General features: G+C 38.3%; 3 protein-coding genes across 6 annotated transcripts; 2 read left to right on the plus strand and 1 right to left on the minus strand.

Moving 5' to 3' along the window:
- Window positions 1-19: 19 nt before the first annotated feature.
- LOC132202785 (sialic acid synthase) lies at window positions 20-5843 on the minus strand. Of its 2 annotated transcripts, XM_059629962.1 has the most exons (7): window positions 5710-5778; window positions 5009-5196; window positions 1619-1775; window positions 1286-1504; window positions 1099-1222; window positions 765-991; window positions 20-703 (listed from the first exon to the last, which is right to left on the minus strand). In XM_059629962.1, the coding sequence occupies exons 3-7, from the start codon at window positions 1748-1750 to the stop codon at window positions 299-301; spliced, it is 1107 nt and encodes a 368-aa protein (XP_059485945.1). In that variant the 5' UTR covers window positions 1751-1775; window positions 5009-5196; window positions 5710-5778; the 3' UTR covers window positions 20-298. The 2 variants fall into 2 exon arrangements, with proteins under 2 accessions (XP_059485945.1, XP_059485946.1); XM_059629963.1 differs by lacking the exon at window positions 5009-5196 and having other exon boundaries at window positions 5710-5843.
- On the plus strand, window positions 2387-14898 carry LOC132202780 (transforming acidic coiled-coil-containing protein 3). Of its 3 annotated transcripts, XM_059629954.1 has the most exons (12): window positions 2387-2548; window positions 4449-4576; window positions 10376-10506; window positions 10568-10698; window positions 10756-11900; window positions 11959-12184; window positions 12303-12826; window positions 12886-13190; window positions 13244-13373; window positions 13432-13634; window positions 13686-13997; window positions 14056-14898. In XM_059629954.1, exons 2-12 carry the CDS (start codon window positions 4457-4459, stop codon window positions 14246-14248), a joined length of 3420 nt encoding a protein of 1139 aa, XP_059485937.1. In that variant the 5' UTR covers window positions 2387-2548; window positions 4449-4456; the 3' UTR covers window positions 14249-14898. The 3 variants fall into 3 exon arrangements, with proteins under 3 accessions (XP_059485937.1, XP_059485939.1, XP_059485938.1); XM_059629956.1 differs by lacking the exons at window positions 2387-2548; window positions 4449-4576 and adding an exon at window positions 6645-6824; XM_059629955.1 differs by lacking the exons at window positions 2387-2548; window positions 4449-4576 and adding an exon at window positions 9291-9451.
- Window positions 2928-4286, plus strand: LOC132202632 (DNA-directed primase/polymerase protein-like). The gene is made up of 2 exons (XM_059629649.1): window positions 2928-3840; window positions 3934-4286. Exons 1-2 carry the CDS (start codon window positions 2928-2930, stop codon window positions 4284-4286), a joined length of 1266 nt encoding a protein of 421 aa, XP_059485632.1.
- Window positions 14899-15400: the final 502 nt, after the last annotated feature.

A 15400-nucleotide genomic window follows, 5' to 3' on the forward strand; every position in this document is an offset into this window, starting at 1 on the left:
TTAACGATCTAAACAAATTTTGTTTTATTTTGCAAAGTTTACAAAATTTATAAAACTTATTTTGTTTTAAAACTCTTTTGTCTCACACATCACGAAATAAATGTCAGGAACACCAATTTTGTCACCTACCATAATGTTCACACTACATTAATTTAATTCATTTTATCCTTCCGTTCAATATTTAGTAATGTTTCACTACATTAATTTTTAAAATCAAATCTACTTTGGCCAATCGGAATAAAAATAACAATATATATTTTTTATTAAAATTAAATACCCTGTGAAATTGAGATTGTGCCTAATTGATACATAAGTTTTTAATTGAGTCATCATCATTGTGGACTCTTTCCACATCAGAGGCCATCAATGGCTCGTCGACATTAATGTCCTTTAACAAAATACAATCTTTGACCAAGTAATATTGGCTGGCAGGAATACCCTGCGGTTCAGAGACTTTTATGCAGATATCGGTTTCGGGCTCGAGCTTAGTACCCTTGGTGAGGGCTCTTGAGGCAACTAAACTTTTCCCAAGTTTTTGCTTGCAAGGCAACTCGCACTGGAGAAACGACTTTTGCGGGCTGCCCATTGCAACCTCCACCGATCTCACAGCTAGAATTAAATCACGTAATGCTTGCGGCTCCAAGGAACAGGCGTGATCGCTACCACGCAATGATTTGCTTAGGGTAATGTGTCGCTCTAGTACCTAAAAATATTGTCAAGTTTAAAAATATTTTAATTTATTTTAAAAATATAATATGCATTACCTTGGCACCGAGCGCCACGGCGGCAATTGATATTGAAATACCCTCTTCGTGGCAGGAAAGGCCAATGTGGGCTTTGGGGAATCTGGCTCGATAATCTTCCATCACACGCAAGTTGGCTTCACAAGCCGGCGTTGGGTAGGCCGAGGTGCACTGAAGCATCACAAAACTGGCCAGATGCTTTGTAATAATGTTATAAGCTTCTTCTACGACCCACAACTCTTGCATCCCTATAATTTTAAAATTATATTCTGTGCTTTTTAAATTATTTTAATTTAAAATGGATATTAAAAATTTTGAATTATATTTATTTTAACTTTGAAATGCTTTTAAGTACCTGTGGACAAAACTAGGTTTCTTTTCTTCTTTGCAACATGTTCAAGCAGTGGAAAGTTGTCAGTATCGCCGGAACCTATTTTAATAAAAGGGACATCAAGAGATTCCAGATCATCAGCAGATCGCTGTTAAAAAAAAATGGTATAAAATAAATATAGGCATAAAAAGGATATACAAAGGAATTTTACCCAATCCATTGCTGACGCAGTAAATGGAATGCCAACAATTTTTTCTGCATAGTCTTGCAGTTCTTTCATTTGCTTGATATCAAACTCCAAGTGTTCCTTGTGTTCTCCATAAGTTTTTCCCCAAGAATTTGGTCCATCATATATTCTAGATAATGCGTTTGTTGTAAACTTTTCTTTGAGGCAGCTTTTTTGTAGCTTAACACAGTCAGCGCCACACTCCTATAAATTTAAACAAGTTGCGGATTAAAAAAAAAAAAGAAAATCATTTTAATTTAAAAATGTTATATACATTTTCTTCTTTTATTAAAATTTCATTTTTCATCGTGAAAATACCTTTGCGGCTTTTATTAATTGCTTTGCGATTTCAATGTCACCTTGGTGATTTTGTCCAATCTCGGCAATAATAAAGCAAGGCTGGTCGTCTCCAATGTATCGTCCACAAACAATTTCTATATCTTTGGGCATAGCGGTGGCAGTTTAATTATTGCGACTGAAACAAACAAATTAATCAAATTTTTCTTTTTAAAAATTTCAATATCTTGTGCCAAGAAAAATTTCCTCTTATAATATAATTATACATATATTTTTTTTTTATTCATTTAAGTGTTCAAATAATTTATTTTTAAATATTTTTATTTTTTTTTTTAAATTTTTTTTTATTAAAAAAATCAAAATAAAATAATATATGAATACTTCTCTTAGACAGATCCTTAAACAAAAACACTAACATACTGCAGTCCAACTAATAATATAATGCATAATTATAATGCTTTTATCGGCTTTTATTAAACGCTTTTTGCGTACTGAAGTCGCTGCTGCGGTTTCGCGCCATACAATGGTCAATGTAGCGTATTTTATGACTATAACATTTGTGAATTAATATAAAAGGTTAAAAAGTCCTAATGAATAAAATACTTAAAGTTTTATATCTGAGATATTGAAATAGTTATTACTTCTTGACACTTCAATCTTGCTTTTATCTGAGTTAAAAAGATCGTATTTTGACTTAAATTTAACTTCCATCATCACTGCTTCGTCCAATCAAATTTGCGCTTGCCGCTTACCGGCAAAAATCTGCGCCAGCCAATCAGCGCACAGCTCTCATTTCAAAACCCAACCGCTCATCTCGACAACAGAGTAATTTTTGCGAATTTCAAAAAGAAATCTCGATTTTTCGTGTTAGTTCTTTTATTCGGGAACATCGATAGGTGAGGACATAAACCCGAAGGCTCAGGGTTTCCTTTGAAGCTGTAAAACCTCATCGTAAGTCCAATTTTATGTTACAAAATCATAATCCAACGTGTTCAGTCCTTAGACCTAGAGGCTGGTAAAAGTCTCAAATGGGTTAAATTTTATAATCACTATTTAACTGCAATACATCCAAATTATACAATTTGAAGCTGCTAAATATATGTTTATGGCCCATTAATTTTCTTATTTTCTCTACATTAAACCGGATTTTTACATAAACATTCTCGACGAAAATTTTTATTTTTGCCGTAATGGCCGTTCAAAGCTGAGAAGATTTTATTTTTATTTTTTTTTGTCCTGCGATTTTAAGATTAAATCGGTTGAAAATTGAGGTAAGAAAAAAATTTAATTGTCACCCAATGTGACTTATGACAAAATCTAATTTCAGACGATGTTCAACTCAATCACGAGTGACACATTTTATGGAGATAGTCCAAAATTCAGCAAACAATTTGAGACGCCCAAGCCTCTGGACCGTCGGCTCGCCCTTCAGAATAGACCTGGCTCACTGTTAGACAATTCTCGGACCTGGAAGGTGTTTGAGCGGCAGGACGAAGCCCTGCACTTTGCTCAGGACAGAGGCAACGGCCTTCAAACATTTGTATTCCACGCTGCAGGTTCTGGCACTCGACAATTCCTAGTGGCCCATCCTCGTGAATTTTGGCTCTACGACCAACTGAAGGAGCCTCAGCAACGGTGTTCTTATGAAATTATCCCCGAATTTAAGCCGTGCAAAATTTATCTTGACCTTGAATTTGACAGAGAGCTCAACCCAACCAGTAACGGGCCGGAAATGGTCGAAACTTTCATCAAAGTGATTGCTGGATACATCAAGCAGCAACTATCCGTGGTGGTCACTCGTGCGGAAATTCTTGACCTGGACTCCACAACTGCAAAGAAATTCAGCAGGCATTTGATTTTCCAAAGCCGCCTGTGCATATTTCCAAACAACTACATGGTCGGGGCTCTGGTCAAGGACACATGTGACATCATCCGAAATTGGGAAGAGCATTTGAGCGAAAGATATGAAGTCTCAAGTGAAGAAGTGCAGAGGCTATTTGTTAAAAACAGACATGGAAAGAAGGTCCTATTTTGTGACGAAGCAGTCTACACGAAGAACAGACATTTTCGTCTCTACCGTTCTTCGAAACCACACAAAAATGCACCCCTTGTACCAAGTGATGAGAATCAGTTCCGTCCTTTGTCGAAGGACCCAAAAATGACAGAAGAACTGATATTTCTTGCTTCTCTTCTGACCCACGTAGAAACCTACATAATAGACACAGCCACTTTGGAAAAATTTGGTGCAGAAAGTAAAATTTTAAAGGAAAAAAAATATTCCAAATGCGACTCAAATAGTGGAAGCACATCAAGCAAATTTCCCTCTCCCTTTCCAGAAGTGGACCACTTTGCTCGAATAGAGATGGAGATGGAAGGAGTCCGTAGTTGGGTCTACTTTGAAAACAGCAGGTGCATCGTGTACGACAGCCGAGGACCTGCATTTTGTGGCAACGTTGGTCGCCGGCATCAGAGCAACAAGAGCATGCTTGTAGTGAACATGCACCAAATGCATTACTACAGAAAGTGCCACGACCCTGACTGCAGGGGATATCAGTCGGAGCCAAAGCCACTGCCGAACTCTTTGAAAACTGTGCTTGAACATCCGGAGTGTTCCAAAGAACAACGACAAGAGTTGAGAGACATTCTAGAAATGCTGGAGTCCAGTGATAATATATTTTGTGATGAATAAATGAGAAGTGAAAATAATATGACTTAACTTAATGAGTGGAATAAATACATAATATATAAAACTTTAAAAATTATTTTCATTAAAGGTGGTATGAATTTCCTCTACTAAATTAATATTTGATTCGATTATTTAACTGAAAAAGATTCGAATGCTGTTTTGCAGATTGATCAATGGAAGATACTGAGAACATATTGCCGAGTGCACCAGAACCTGTGAAGTCTGTCTTCTCTTTTGGCAACCAGCCAATATTGGCAAGGAGAATTCTACAGCAAGTTAACAGCGCTAATGAGGTAAATTATAAATGTCATAGTCAATTTTATAATCTTGCTAGACTAATCTCATTCAATTTTTCAAGTTTCTATTGGTCTGAAAATTTGAAAGATAAATTTAAAAATGCATAAATATAGCTATTTTTTTAATGAACTACCTTAAAATTTTTCAATTGATAAAAAATTGGATAATTTATTAAAAATTTTGTTCCTACCATTTCTATGTATAATAGGAATAATATTAAAAATATTTTCAATTTTAAAACGCTAGTTTTTAAGGTCTTATTGCTGAGTCAGTAATTATGATACCGCCGTCCTGGACCAATCAGGATTTAAAGTAAGAGCATTTGTCAAAATCCGAATCAGCTAACTAACTTAATTGCCAAAGAAAAAGATGAATGAAGGTGCCTAAACACGGAGGCTAATTAAAACTTAAGTGCCATTAATACTCACTTAATAACAAAGCGCCAAAATTTCTTGTCGACTGCGTGCTATTGATTTTTCGGCTGCGAAAACACCATCCCTTATTTTGCAACCCCCGGACAGTTTTTAGTGCCCCCCGACAGGTCGCGTCGTTAGCGGTGAGGCCCCGCCGGCTTTTGCTCTAGTTCGTGCCTCCGCCGGAAGGTGTCCACTGGAAACTGGAGAGAAAAAAAACTGGTTTGCAAAAGAAGAGTGGGTTGGGTTGGCCCCGAGACCGACCGACTGTCGGAGGCTTGTGTGTTGTCGTTTTATAGGCGACTTTTCTGATCGGGCGGATTTTCGCACCGAACGGCTTTTCCGCCGCTCGTGTAAGTATTTCCATTTCGCTTGTTTTTTCCATTTTCTCTTTGAGGAGGAGAAAATCGTCCTGAAAAATTAGTCCAAAGCAAGTTTGTCCTTCGACACTCGGGCAGGTGTACAGGAACAACAGTGGCCTTAGTTTTTGCCCTTATTTCGCACCATTTGATCGAGCGGTGTGCATTATAAAATTATCTCAGTCGTTTGCTCCGCGAGTTTTATATCAAAAGATTCCGACTGAATGTCTGACGGAAATTTCAAACACGTCATAGAGACGAAAAACCACCTTTTGTGTATTATTAGGGCGATAATTATTTTGGATACGGGAATTCGATAATCTGAGAATCAAATCAAATATAACTGAATAATTATACCTATCGCAATTTCTCCTGTCCTCTTTCGTACGTGCAAACCTCCGTGGTGGTTTTCTTTCCTCTCTTCAAAATGAACTTATGCTGACAAAGCAAGCGAACAATATTTGAGTCGAGAGGAAGCTCCTGAAGTTTGTCCCGTTATCTTTTCGCATTATGCACACACGAACGAGAAAAGTGCGTGATTGAAAAAAATCCTTTTATGGTTATTTACAATCCGGCCACGATTGGGTGAAATAAGTTCTCAATATAGCACATATTGCCGACGGAAAAATTTTCATAATTTAGTTTTGAAGATGACAAAGTTCATATCTGAAAGTTCATCTGGTGAGGAATGAATAGCGTAGGCGAACGGAATGCGCCAATTTGGGCTATTCCATCCGGCCACACTGGCATTAAAAAACGGCAGAGTGGGTTTTTATTTGTGTCGCTCTGCCAGAAGTTCGTATTTATGTTGCAATTAATTAATGATCATTAGTTGGCAATGGACCAATACAAATAAATTTTGATTTATAGATGCATTATATTATTAAAAGGAGCAACAATTTCAAAACTATTTTTTTTTTCAATTTGTTAGTTCCATGTCTGCAATGAAGATGCCAAAGTTATTTTCTGGCTAATTTGCAATTCAACTATATTGTTTATGATTGTTTACTCTTTTCAGTTTATATAAAAAAATTCTTGATTTTTGCCATAATTATCATTTTTAAAGCTTTTTTTAAATTTGGTATTTTTATGAAGTACAAGTTACAAATTTAAATTGTAATGTCAAATTAATTTCATTCCGTTTGTCTGGAATTTTCCAAATCCGGCATCAGAATTCGCGACAGCGTCAAAACAGTATTGGACGCATGCGCCGGCGCCGAGTCAAATTCGCACTCTCGCTCAGGGTCCGTTCGCCTAGGGCACCCCTGGGCAGTCTGGAGTGCACTGCGTGGGCGTGAGTCGTGGTCAGTGCAGTCCTTCACCTTCGGCTGTCCAGACCAAGACCGCTTCAAATCGCGAGAAGCTGCATTCGAAGATGCAGCTCGTCCGCTGTTTTCAGCCGTGCCCTGTTGTGATGTCCTCCGCGAGCCAAAATGGGCAACGCTCTGAACCGCGCCAGCAAGGACTGCCTCGTAAGTGCCGTTCACCGAAAAACAGGAAAAATAGAATTAGTTGCAAATCATGTGGGCCGATTATCCCAAAAACTGTCGGCTAGTGTCAAGTGAAAATCTGTTCAACCACTTAGTATGACGTTTACTGCGCACTTTTGCTCTCCGTCTGTGTCAGTGCGAAATCAATAATTCACAAGTTGCATAATGAGGGTTTAAGATTTTTGTTGTTTCAATTATGGCAGCAACTCAAACTGCAAATACCACAGAAATTGCAATTTGTGATTTATTTTTCTTCGGTAATGAAAAGAAATATGTATTTTTATAGATTTTTTATTAGATTTTCATAAATATACTCATGATTCCAATCTGTTTTTTTCAATAGCGTAATTCAAAAATGTAGGGACAAACTTTAAAACAATCATTCTCTATCCGCTAAAACAACTCTAATCCAGGCAAGACGAAGATTTAGCCAAGTCCCGATTTTTTTTTGCGCAGATTTGCACGTCACAAAGTAAGAACTGCTGCCTGAAGTCGTAGATCTGGTTTGGAAACTGATATTGCGTTTGCTCTAATAGCTGAACACAGAATACAACACCGTGTGATTTTATTTTTTTCGTTTGAACTCGTCAACCTTAAAAGATTTTTTTTTTCAATAGTTTATTCCACTCTACTATGAGTGATTGATAATTTTTTATTCCCAACCAAATTGCCATTCAAAGCAAAGGGCTCTCCGTTGGCCACGTTGAAGTTGTCACACAATAGGAAGCAGAGCTTTTGACGGTCTGATTAGGATATTGCCATCCGCGAGCACAATTGGCATTCGCGCCGTGGATGCCTACGGTGTTTGGGTCCTTCTTTCCTCTGTGCAGCACACACCATCTGACTGACTGTGCCGCCAGATCAATACCCTGCGAACGGCCGTCGGGCTGCGTGTGCTCTACGTGCACTGCACATAAAATTTTCAGTGCCGTATAAACTTTTTTCAGAATGCGATGCCCGTTACCCCCAATGGTGCGTAAATTTATGACCAGTTTATTTGGAGCTTTTATGGAATATAATTTAAATTCTACATCAGTGACTTATTTTTAGTCAGGAAAATAAACCAAAATTGATAAAGCTCTTTATTTTATTTTGTAGCTTAAACACTGTTTCCATTGTTTGTTTGCAATCCATAAGAGCGATTATAATACTATTTTGGGTTGAATGAATTTAAAAGTGCTGATTTTGACTTGCAATTACAGACAAGTTTAATAATTTGTTTGAAGAAATTGACACTCAAGATATGGTCATGGAAGTGATGAAATTGGGCCTTTTCCTCGTATTTTTTATTTATTTTTTTCTTAAAAAAATGTGGATTCGCAAGTTGCGGATTTTTGTATTTTTCTTGCTCATCAGACCATGGCCGTGACCAAAACTAGTAGAGCCGTCGTGTTTTTGAATAAAAAATAGAAACAATTTTTATGTTAAGGAAAAAGCACGATTTCTTCACTTCCAGATTAAATAATAAAGTTAAATCTCAACTTCACTCATTTTATTATTGAAGACCATGATATAATTTTCAATTTCTTAAGCATATCCAGTTTCAAATTTAAATATTTTGTTTTTTGTTTACAAAATTCCCTAGTAAATAACAAGATCGTTTAGCGGTGACCAAAAAAGTCGCACGCACCCGTGCCTCTCTGGGAGATAAGTGCTTTCATCGGCTCGATTGCCCAAGAAAGCAGTGCGTGGCCTCCTCTTTTGGTCCCCATTGTCAGTTCACGTGGGCAAACTGGTAGCAAACGCTAGATGGAGTATTCATTTCCCCATGGGCTCTCGAGATTAGCATCAAGCGACACAACACACATTGGTCTCTGTGGGTGTACTGGGAGAAAAAAACTGCTGATTTTCAGCTTCAAGCGCGCACTCTCAACGCCGTCTTATTTGGCCGTCTGAATTTTGGTCTTGTTGTTTGGCGCGGCACGAATTTTTTCAAATGACAATGAGATAAAAATAGACTTTCGAATAATGGTTTACAAAAAGAAGATCTGCAAGCCCAATTTATTCAAAAATAATTAAGTACTATTGCAAATAGATATAAGAAAGTTATATTTAAAAAAAAAATTTCCATGAATGATTTTGTTGAATTTGGTAATTACATTATTTTATTATTTATTAACGTAGTTCCTTTTTAAAACAATGAGTTTGAATCGTGATGCATTAATATTGACAATAGATTCCAATCAAATCTCAGGATCATTGTTTTAAAGAACTGATACTTCAACCGCAAGTCTCAGCACCTAATTCTCAGCCTCTCTCACACACTCGCACTATAACCAAGAAGGCCCTTGATAATTAAAGTAAGATAAGCCGCGTTGAACACAATACCGAGACGCCGCATGTACATAATTGAAATCTATTCACAATGACGTGGTGACGATTAAAAGTGTGCGCCGTCGTGGTGAGGCTCAAGCGAGCGCCCCGAGATCGCACCAGTGCCAATCCGCGCGGCAGTGGATTTATTTCAGTCTGCTGGTCAGTTGGTGCGCGAGCTCGGCCAGTGCTGCGTGCGTGTGGATGTTCTATTGAGACCTCGACGGCCGCTGGCCAGTCTTCCCACTCGGAAAAAAATGGATTTCTTGTCGAAATTATTCAAAACACCTAACAAGGTAATCCGTATGCATCTGTGCCGCGAAAATTAATATCCGACCTAGTTCTTTTCTTATCAATTTGGAATTTCCGTCGTTCCTCTGCAGTTGATTGGCTCAATTGAGATCAACCTTTTGAAATTAAAGAGGTTGGGGAATGATCGTAATTGAAAAGGGGTTTGCAACTGGTCCGGTTAATTAATAGGTGAAGTGAACAAGCGAGCGGCCAGTTTGCTTGCGGGGCTATTTTTAATCTGCGAAACGCTCTTTATCATTCAAAACCTAGTTCCTAGTTGAAAACAGCCGTCATCTCTGTACTGCGTAGGAATTTAATTAAGATTAAGCAGCCATTTGAAATTAAGCAGCAAAGCGCTGTTTTTTTTTTAAGGAAGTCACATGATATTCAAGAGTCTCGTTGAGCAACATTGGGCGATTTGTGCAAAAATTAATGCCCTCGTAAACCTTGAGCGCGTCTGCCTCATTACGGATTCCTGAAATACTCTCAGCAGTATTTCACTGGTTGTTCTCTTGGCATACATGGCACGTTGTGATTTGCGTTTTCCACTTTTATGGTCGACAAACAAGAACAAAAAGCTGTCGCAGACTGCACACACCTATCGCAATAATGCTCCTATTTGTATCCTGGGCGCTCCGTTGGCCTCTTGAAATATTTGATCCTTCTTTCTCTGATAAATCATTGAAATACCACGCAGAAATCTTATGGCATAGTAATCTTATTTTATTTTTTAATTAATATTCATTTTCAATAAAATTGTAAGGATCATAATACAATATGACATAAAATTTGCATTCTTACTTTTGGAAATTTTTATGCATATTATTGTCAAATATTTTTTAAACCTTTTTAATATAATCTTGTTTGCAATGAAATTAAATTGCGCAGTTTAATCAAGTGTTAAATTTGATTGCTTATTTGTGTTGTAGAATGGAAACATCTGTGAGCGTGACCAGAGCTTGGCAATCGAAGCTGTAACAGCCAAAACTCCAAATGGGGACTCCGTAAATTCAATCCCACCGCAACTGATAACACTGCCACCATCAGAAGAAAAGCAAAGGTATACATCCTTTTTGCTGTAATTTTATGATTTAAATTAATGATTTCTACCTTTCTCTTAGCCCTGAAGAAGAACAATCACAAGCTCTCACAGACACAAATTCTGCGAGTTTTGCGAGTCTCAACACCCTCTCTGTTTCTGAAGCCAACTTCAATACAGCGGGAGGAGACCAAAGCAGGCCAAAATCAACAGGTAAAATTTATAATAACAACTAAACTTTGTTGTTAATAAGGAGTTCAATGTTTTCAGACACAGACAGTCTCGATTACGAAAGTGCCGACGAAGCTGTTTCCCTAAAGAATGAGACGCCAATTGAGGAAGATGGTGACGCTCATAACAAGTCTTTAGGCTTAGACGCGTTAGCCAACAAACTCTCCAATCTCTACCTGAACAGCCCAAACCCTCATAAGAAACCTCCTGCGTTTCACAACGAAGACCAGAGCAACCACCCCGTTCATTCACAGCTTGATGAGTCGGACAGTGACATCTCGTTTACTGCCAGCTTTGTTGAGGTTGTTAAACTTGAAGAGAGTAGTGAAGGAGCTGAAAAACCAGGGCTCAGTTGTATTGTTGAAGTGGAAAGCCCCATCGAAGAGGAAACTCTAATCGTTGAGGAAGTATCAGAGCCTGAGGATCAACCTCAATCCAAGGAACAGTCTAACGCAGAACTCCAGCCACCTAAGCCCAAGGAGCAACCTGAAACCTCTGAATCAGAACTTCAGCTGCCTAAGCTTGAAGAGCAACAAGACGAGACTAAAGTTGAAGAGGTGCAAGAAAGCCCCCGTGTTATTGAAGAAGCTCCTCAAGAAGCTGCAGCTAGAGAAGATCCTGTAGAGGAGAGTCACTGTGGTTTTGAGCAAGAAGTTCAACCCTGCGAAGTTCCGCTTCCAGAATCAGAGCCATCCTCTGCTGAACAATCTCCCAAGGAAAAAGAGTCTCCTGCTGAACAGCCAGAGGTTGTAGATAGCCAACCTGTTGTCAAATTTGATTCCCAGAAGAACGAAGTCAAGTCGTTGGCAGAGCTAGCCAAAGCTTGCACTAGCAACTCCCAAGAAGAAACTGCCACAGAAATTACTCTGGTTGTTACACCTATAGCAGAGCAAGAAACACCAATTGAGGTTACTGTCGAAGAAAATTCTGAGACGGTAATTAGTGAGGGAGCTACTGATAGCAAACTAGAAATAGTAACCTCATTAGCTGCTGCGAATGAAACTTGTAATGAAGAGCCCGAAGAATCTCACATTCCCGAAAACGTTCCTGTAGTAGATCCTACAGAAAGCAAAGAAGAAACGGTTACGATTAAGACAGCTGTTGTAGAGCCAATCCTTGCTGTAGCTGCTGTCAATCAGGAGGATCCCAAAGAGCCAGTCATTGAGGAAAAGTGCATTACCGAGGTAAATTTTTTGATTAAAATGTAGCTCCAAGTAAAGAATTAAAATGATTTATTTTTAGACTAAGGAATTTCTCATAGAATCCAAGGAAGATAAGCCAGTACTTGAATTAGAATCTCAAGAGCCCATTGTAGAAGTTTCGTTTGAAGAGCCAACTCCCATATTTCTTGAAGCACCTTCAACGGAGCTCTCGCAGGTTGAAGTTGAGGTTGAGCAGTTTAAGGCTTTAGAAATCAGAAGCAGTATTGAACAACACATTCCCAAGGAAGAGACCCCCAAAGAGCCAGGTAAGTTTTCTTATTTTCATCGGTTTACTTGCAATTTGCAATTATGATTTTGTGTTATTAAAAAATTATAACGTGTTTTTCCAAAATATATCAAATTTCATTCTTTAATTTTTTGTAGAAGGAGAAAAAGAAGTAGACCCAGAGCCTGAGAAGGAAGTTTCAGAGGAGAAACCTGTGACAGAGAGGAAAATAGCCCCTGCGACGCTGTTTATTCAACAAAGTCGGGGAGTAACCAATCCTCACAAAGACACACTTTTCACTTCCACAGGCTCTTTAAGTGAATTGCTTGACCTCTGTGAAAAGCAGCAGAGAAACCTTGAAGACGAAGTTGACACTCAAGTCTTTGAGGAATCAAACGAACTTGAGCAACTTCTTGCTGCTGACGCTGACCTCGTTTGCCAAGAGCTGAATGCTTCGTTGGACGCTGTTCATGCCGAGATGTCAGACAACGAAGTCCCAGTAACTCCTCCAAGAAGGTCTCGCAGCCCCCGAAAGCCAAGTCCTGGGAGGAACAACATTGATCAAGACGTATTCAAAATACCAACTCGTATAGGAAACTCGCCTTCACGAGGAACAGAGATTAACACTGCGTCAATGACCTCCTCTAGCGAATCTGCAGTCATGTCCAGCAGAATGTCTATGGTTAGATTTTAAACGTATTTTTGTTTATTTTATATTGATGAATATTTTTATATTTTCAGACCAAGAGTACAGATAGTGCCTCACCAAAATCAATGCGCAGCATGGATTCGGGAATCGCTGGTGCTGAAATGAACCACAGCGAAGCTGGTCCAGACATTGCTCCACACGAGGAGCAATTTGTCTCGGGCACTGAAGAGCTTTTCAAGGACCCGTCAGCCTTTGACTTTTTGTCAAAATTTGGAGGAAGTGATTCTTCAGCTTCTAGGCTAGAGAGAGAATCTCTTTATGTCAAGTTCGACCCTCTAGTGGGCAACAGAGACAGGAGGGTTTTCTTGTCTCCTTGCATTGAAGCAAGCCCTAGAAGGTTAGATCAAATTTTTATTGTCTTAAAAAAATTCTAAATTTAATTTTAAATAGTGAGGACAATGTAGAAGCCACTCCAGAAGCGCCAGGCAAGCGGGCATTAAGGTCAGAAACTCCTCTCACCAGCCGGCATGCAGTTGGCCCGCTGGTCCAAATAGCTACTCCAGTGAATGAAACAGAGACTGTAAGTTTATGTCCTGCTTTTAGACTCACAAGAGGATTTACATAATAATTTTTTTTAGCCTGCTGCCAAGTCAGAGCCAGTTTCACAGAGCAATTCAAAAGATGCCGAGACAGAAGCATTGCAACAGATGGTTGTTCTGCACAAAAAAGAGAGCGATGAGTTAAAAAAACTCATGACTTCGCAGATACAGGACTACGAAGAGAAGTTGTCAGCCTTGCAAGCCAAGTTGAAACAAAAGACTGAAGCTGAAGAACAAATGAGGTAATTTAAACATGGTACAGCATTCAGAGCAATCAAAATTTGTTCTTTCAGTTTGGTTATGAAGGAGTATGAGGACACAATATCGCGAATCCTGGCTGAAAAAGAGAAGGCTATGGAAAAGGCTCAGGAAGACAGGCAAAAGTTGACTGAGGAGCTGGTAATTATCCAGTCAGATCTCTCAGCTGCAGAAGTGGCATTTTCCGACCTCCACCGGAAGTACGAGAGGGCCAAGAGTGCAATAGAAGTCTTCAAATCAAATGAAAACACTCTCAAACAGTCCAACCTCCAATTCCAAGAGCAGATCAAGCAAGCAGAAAAGAGGTACTTGGTCCTCAAATCCCACGCTGAAGATAAACTCGAAGAGTAAGCAAATTTTTTTGAAAACCAAAATTTGTAGATACTTATATACTTTTTTCCCCAGAGCTGCCAAGGAAAATGAAGCCTTGGTGAAGACTTCTGAGCTGGAAATGAGTGCTTTGAAGGCACAGAACGCGCAGCTAAAGGCCCGCAATACAACTCTGGTGGAAACCCTTGCCATGAGGGAACGTGAGAACCAAGAACTGATGACCATTTGTGATGATTTGGTGCAAAAACTTGGTACCCAGAGTCACTAACTGAGTAAGTGCTTATGTGCTTCTGTCCTTCGATTTTGGTTCTGTTGTTTCTTTCAAAGCTTTTTATCACTCCAAGAGGCCTTAAATCTGTTTATTTAATCTTCTGCAATCAGTAGTACTCACCAGGTACTCACTTGGCCTTTTTTTCTGTAGTTTTCAAATTATTTCAAGTTTGCCGCCGTAGAGATATATCACCATTAATTATTCGGCGTCTAGTACTCTATGATATTTTACGGAAAGATTAATTACAAGAATATTCAGCTCAGTAAATTAATATAATATTGTAAAAAAATAAAATATTGTAAACTGAATGAAATCTGTAAATCAACTCAATTTTGGTCTACACTTGTGTGGTCTTGAAATTATTAATCTTAAAGCTTTCAAATGCCACTGTTTCTTCAATGTAAGAATTATTGTTGGATTGCAGTATTGATGAGTGAATTGATTTTATTTTTTTACCACGGTCATAAACAATTTTTCTCTAATTTAACTTGTGCGAAAGTCTTACTCGTATGGAAATATGTATTGGACATTTTTGTCTACCCTGCAAGTCATTTCCAATGTGTGAAGCAGATTAATATTGCCGCTCTAATTTGTACAGATCAATGAAGTCCAAACAAAAATAAAGTTCTTAGATTAAATCTGATTTATTTACTACTCTTTGGCTATATTTAAATTGCTTATTTATATTATTATTTTATTGTTTATTCTTCACATATCGAGGTTAAATAGGAAAAAAACTTGAGGAAAAGGCAATGCACTTGCTACGACGCGGACGGAGCTTAATAAAGGTCCACACCAAGATGGACTGCATTATCACAAATTTAAAAATTATATTACATTTAAAAAAATGCAATTATTGCTGTTGAAAGGATTAGTGATGCCAAGACGGAAATCACCCCTAATGGCGCCATCTAGAACTTTTTTTTAAGTAAAGTTTTCATTTGTTTCATTTGCAAAAGTTATTAAAACTTGTGCAAGATTCGTGGTCACCAGTATTGCTGTTGCCGTTAATGCAAAAAGTTATTCTTTTTGTTTCTTGCTGATGCTGCCCTGCTCCTCGACTCCTAATTGAAATAATACGTTTGGTTATATCAATGAATAGACTCAAGGAAAACGTTCATAGAGTGACAAAAACGGGCTCCTTTATTC

The sequence above is a fragment of the Neocloeon triangulifer genome, unplaced genomic scaffold (genome assembly GCF_031216515.1).
Source record: "Neocloeon triangulifer isolate White Clay Creek 2 clone unplaced genomic scaffold, ASM3121651v1 ptg000015l, whole genome shotgun sequence".
NCBI classification, from domain to species: domain Eukaryota; kingdom Metazoa; phylum Arthropoda; class Insecta; order Ephemeroptera; family Baetidae; genus Neocloeon; species Neocloeon triangulifer.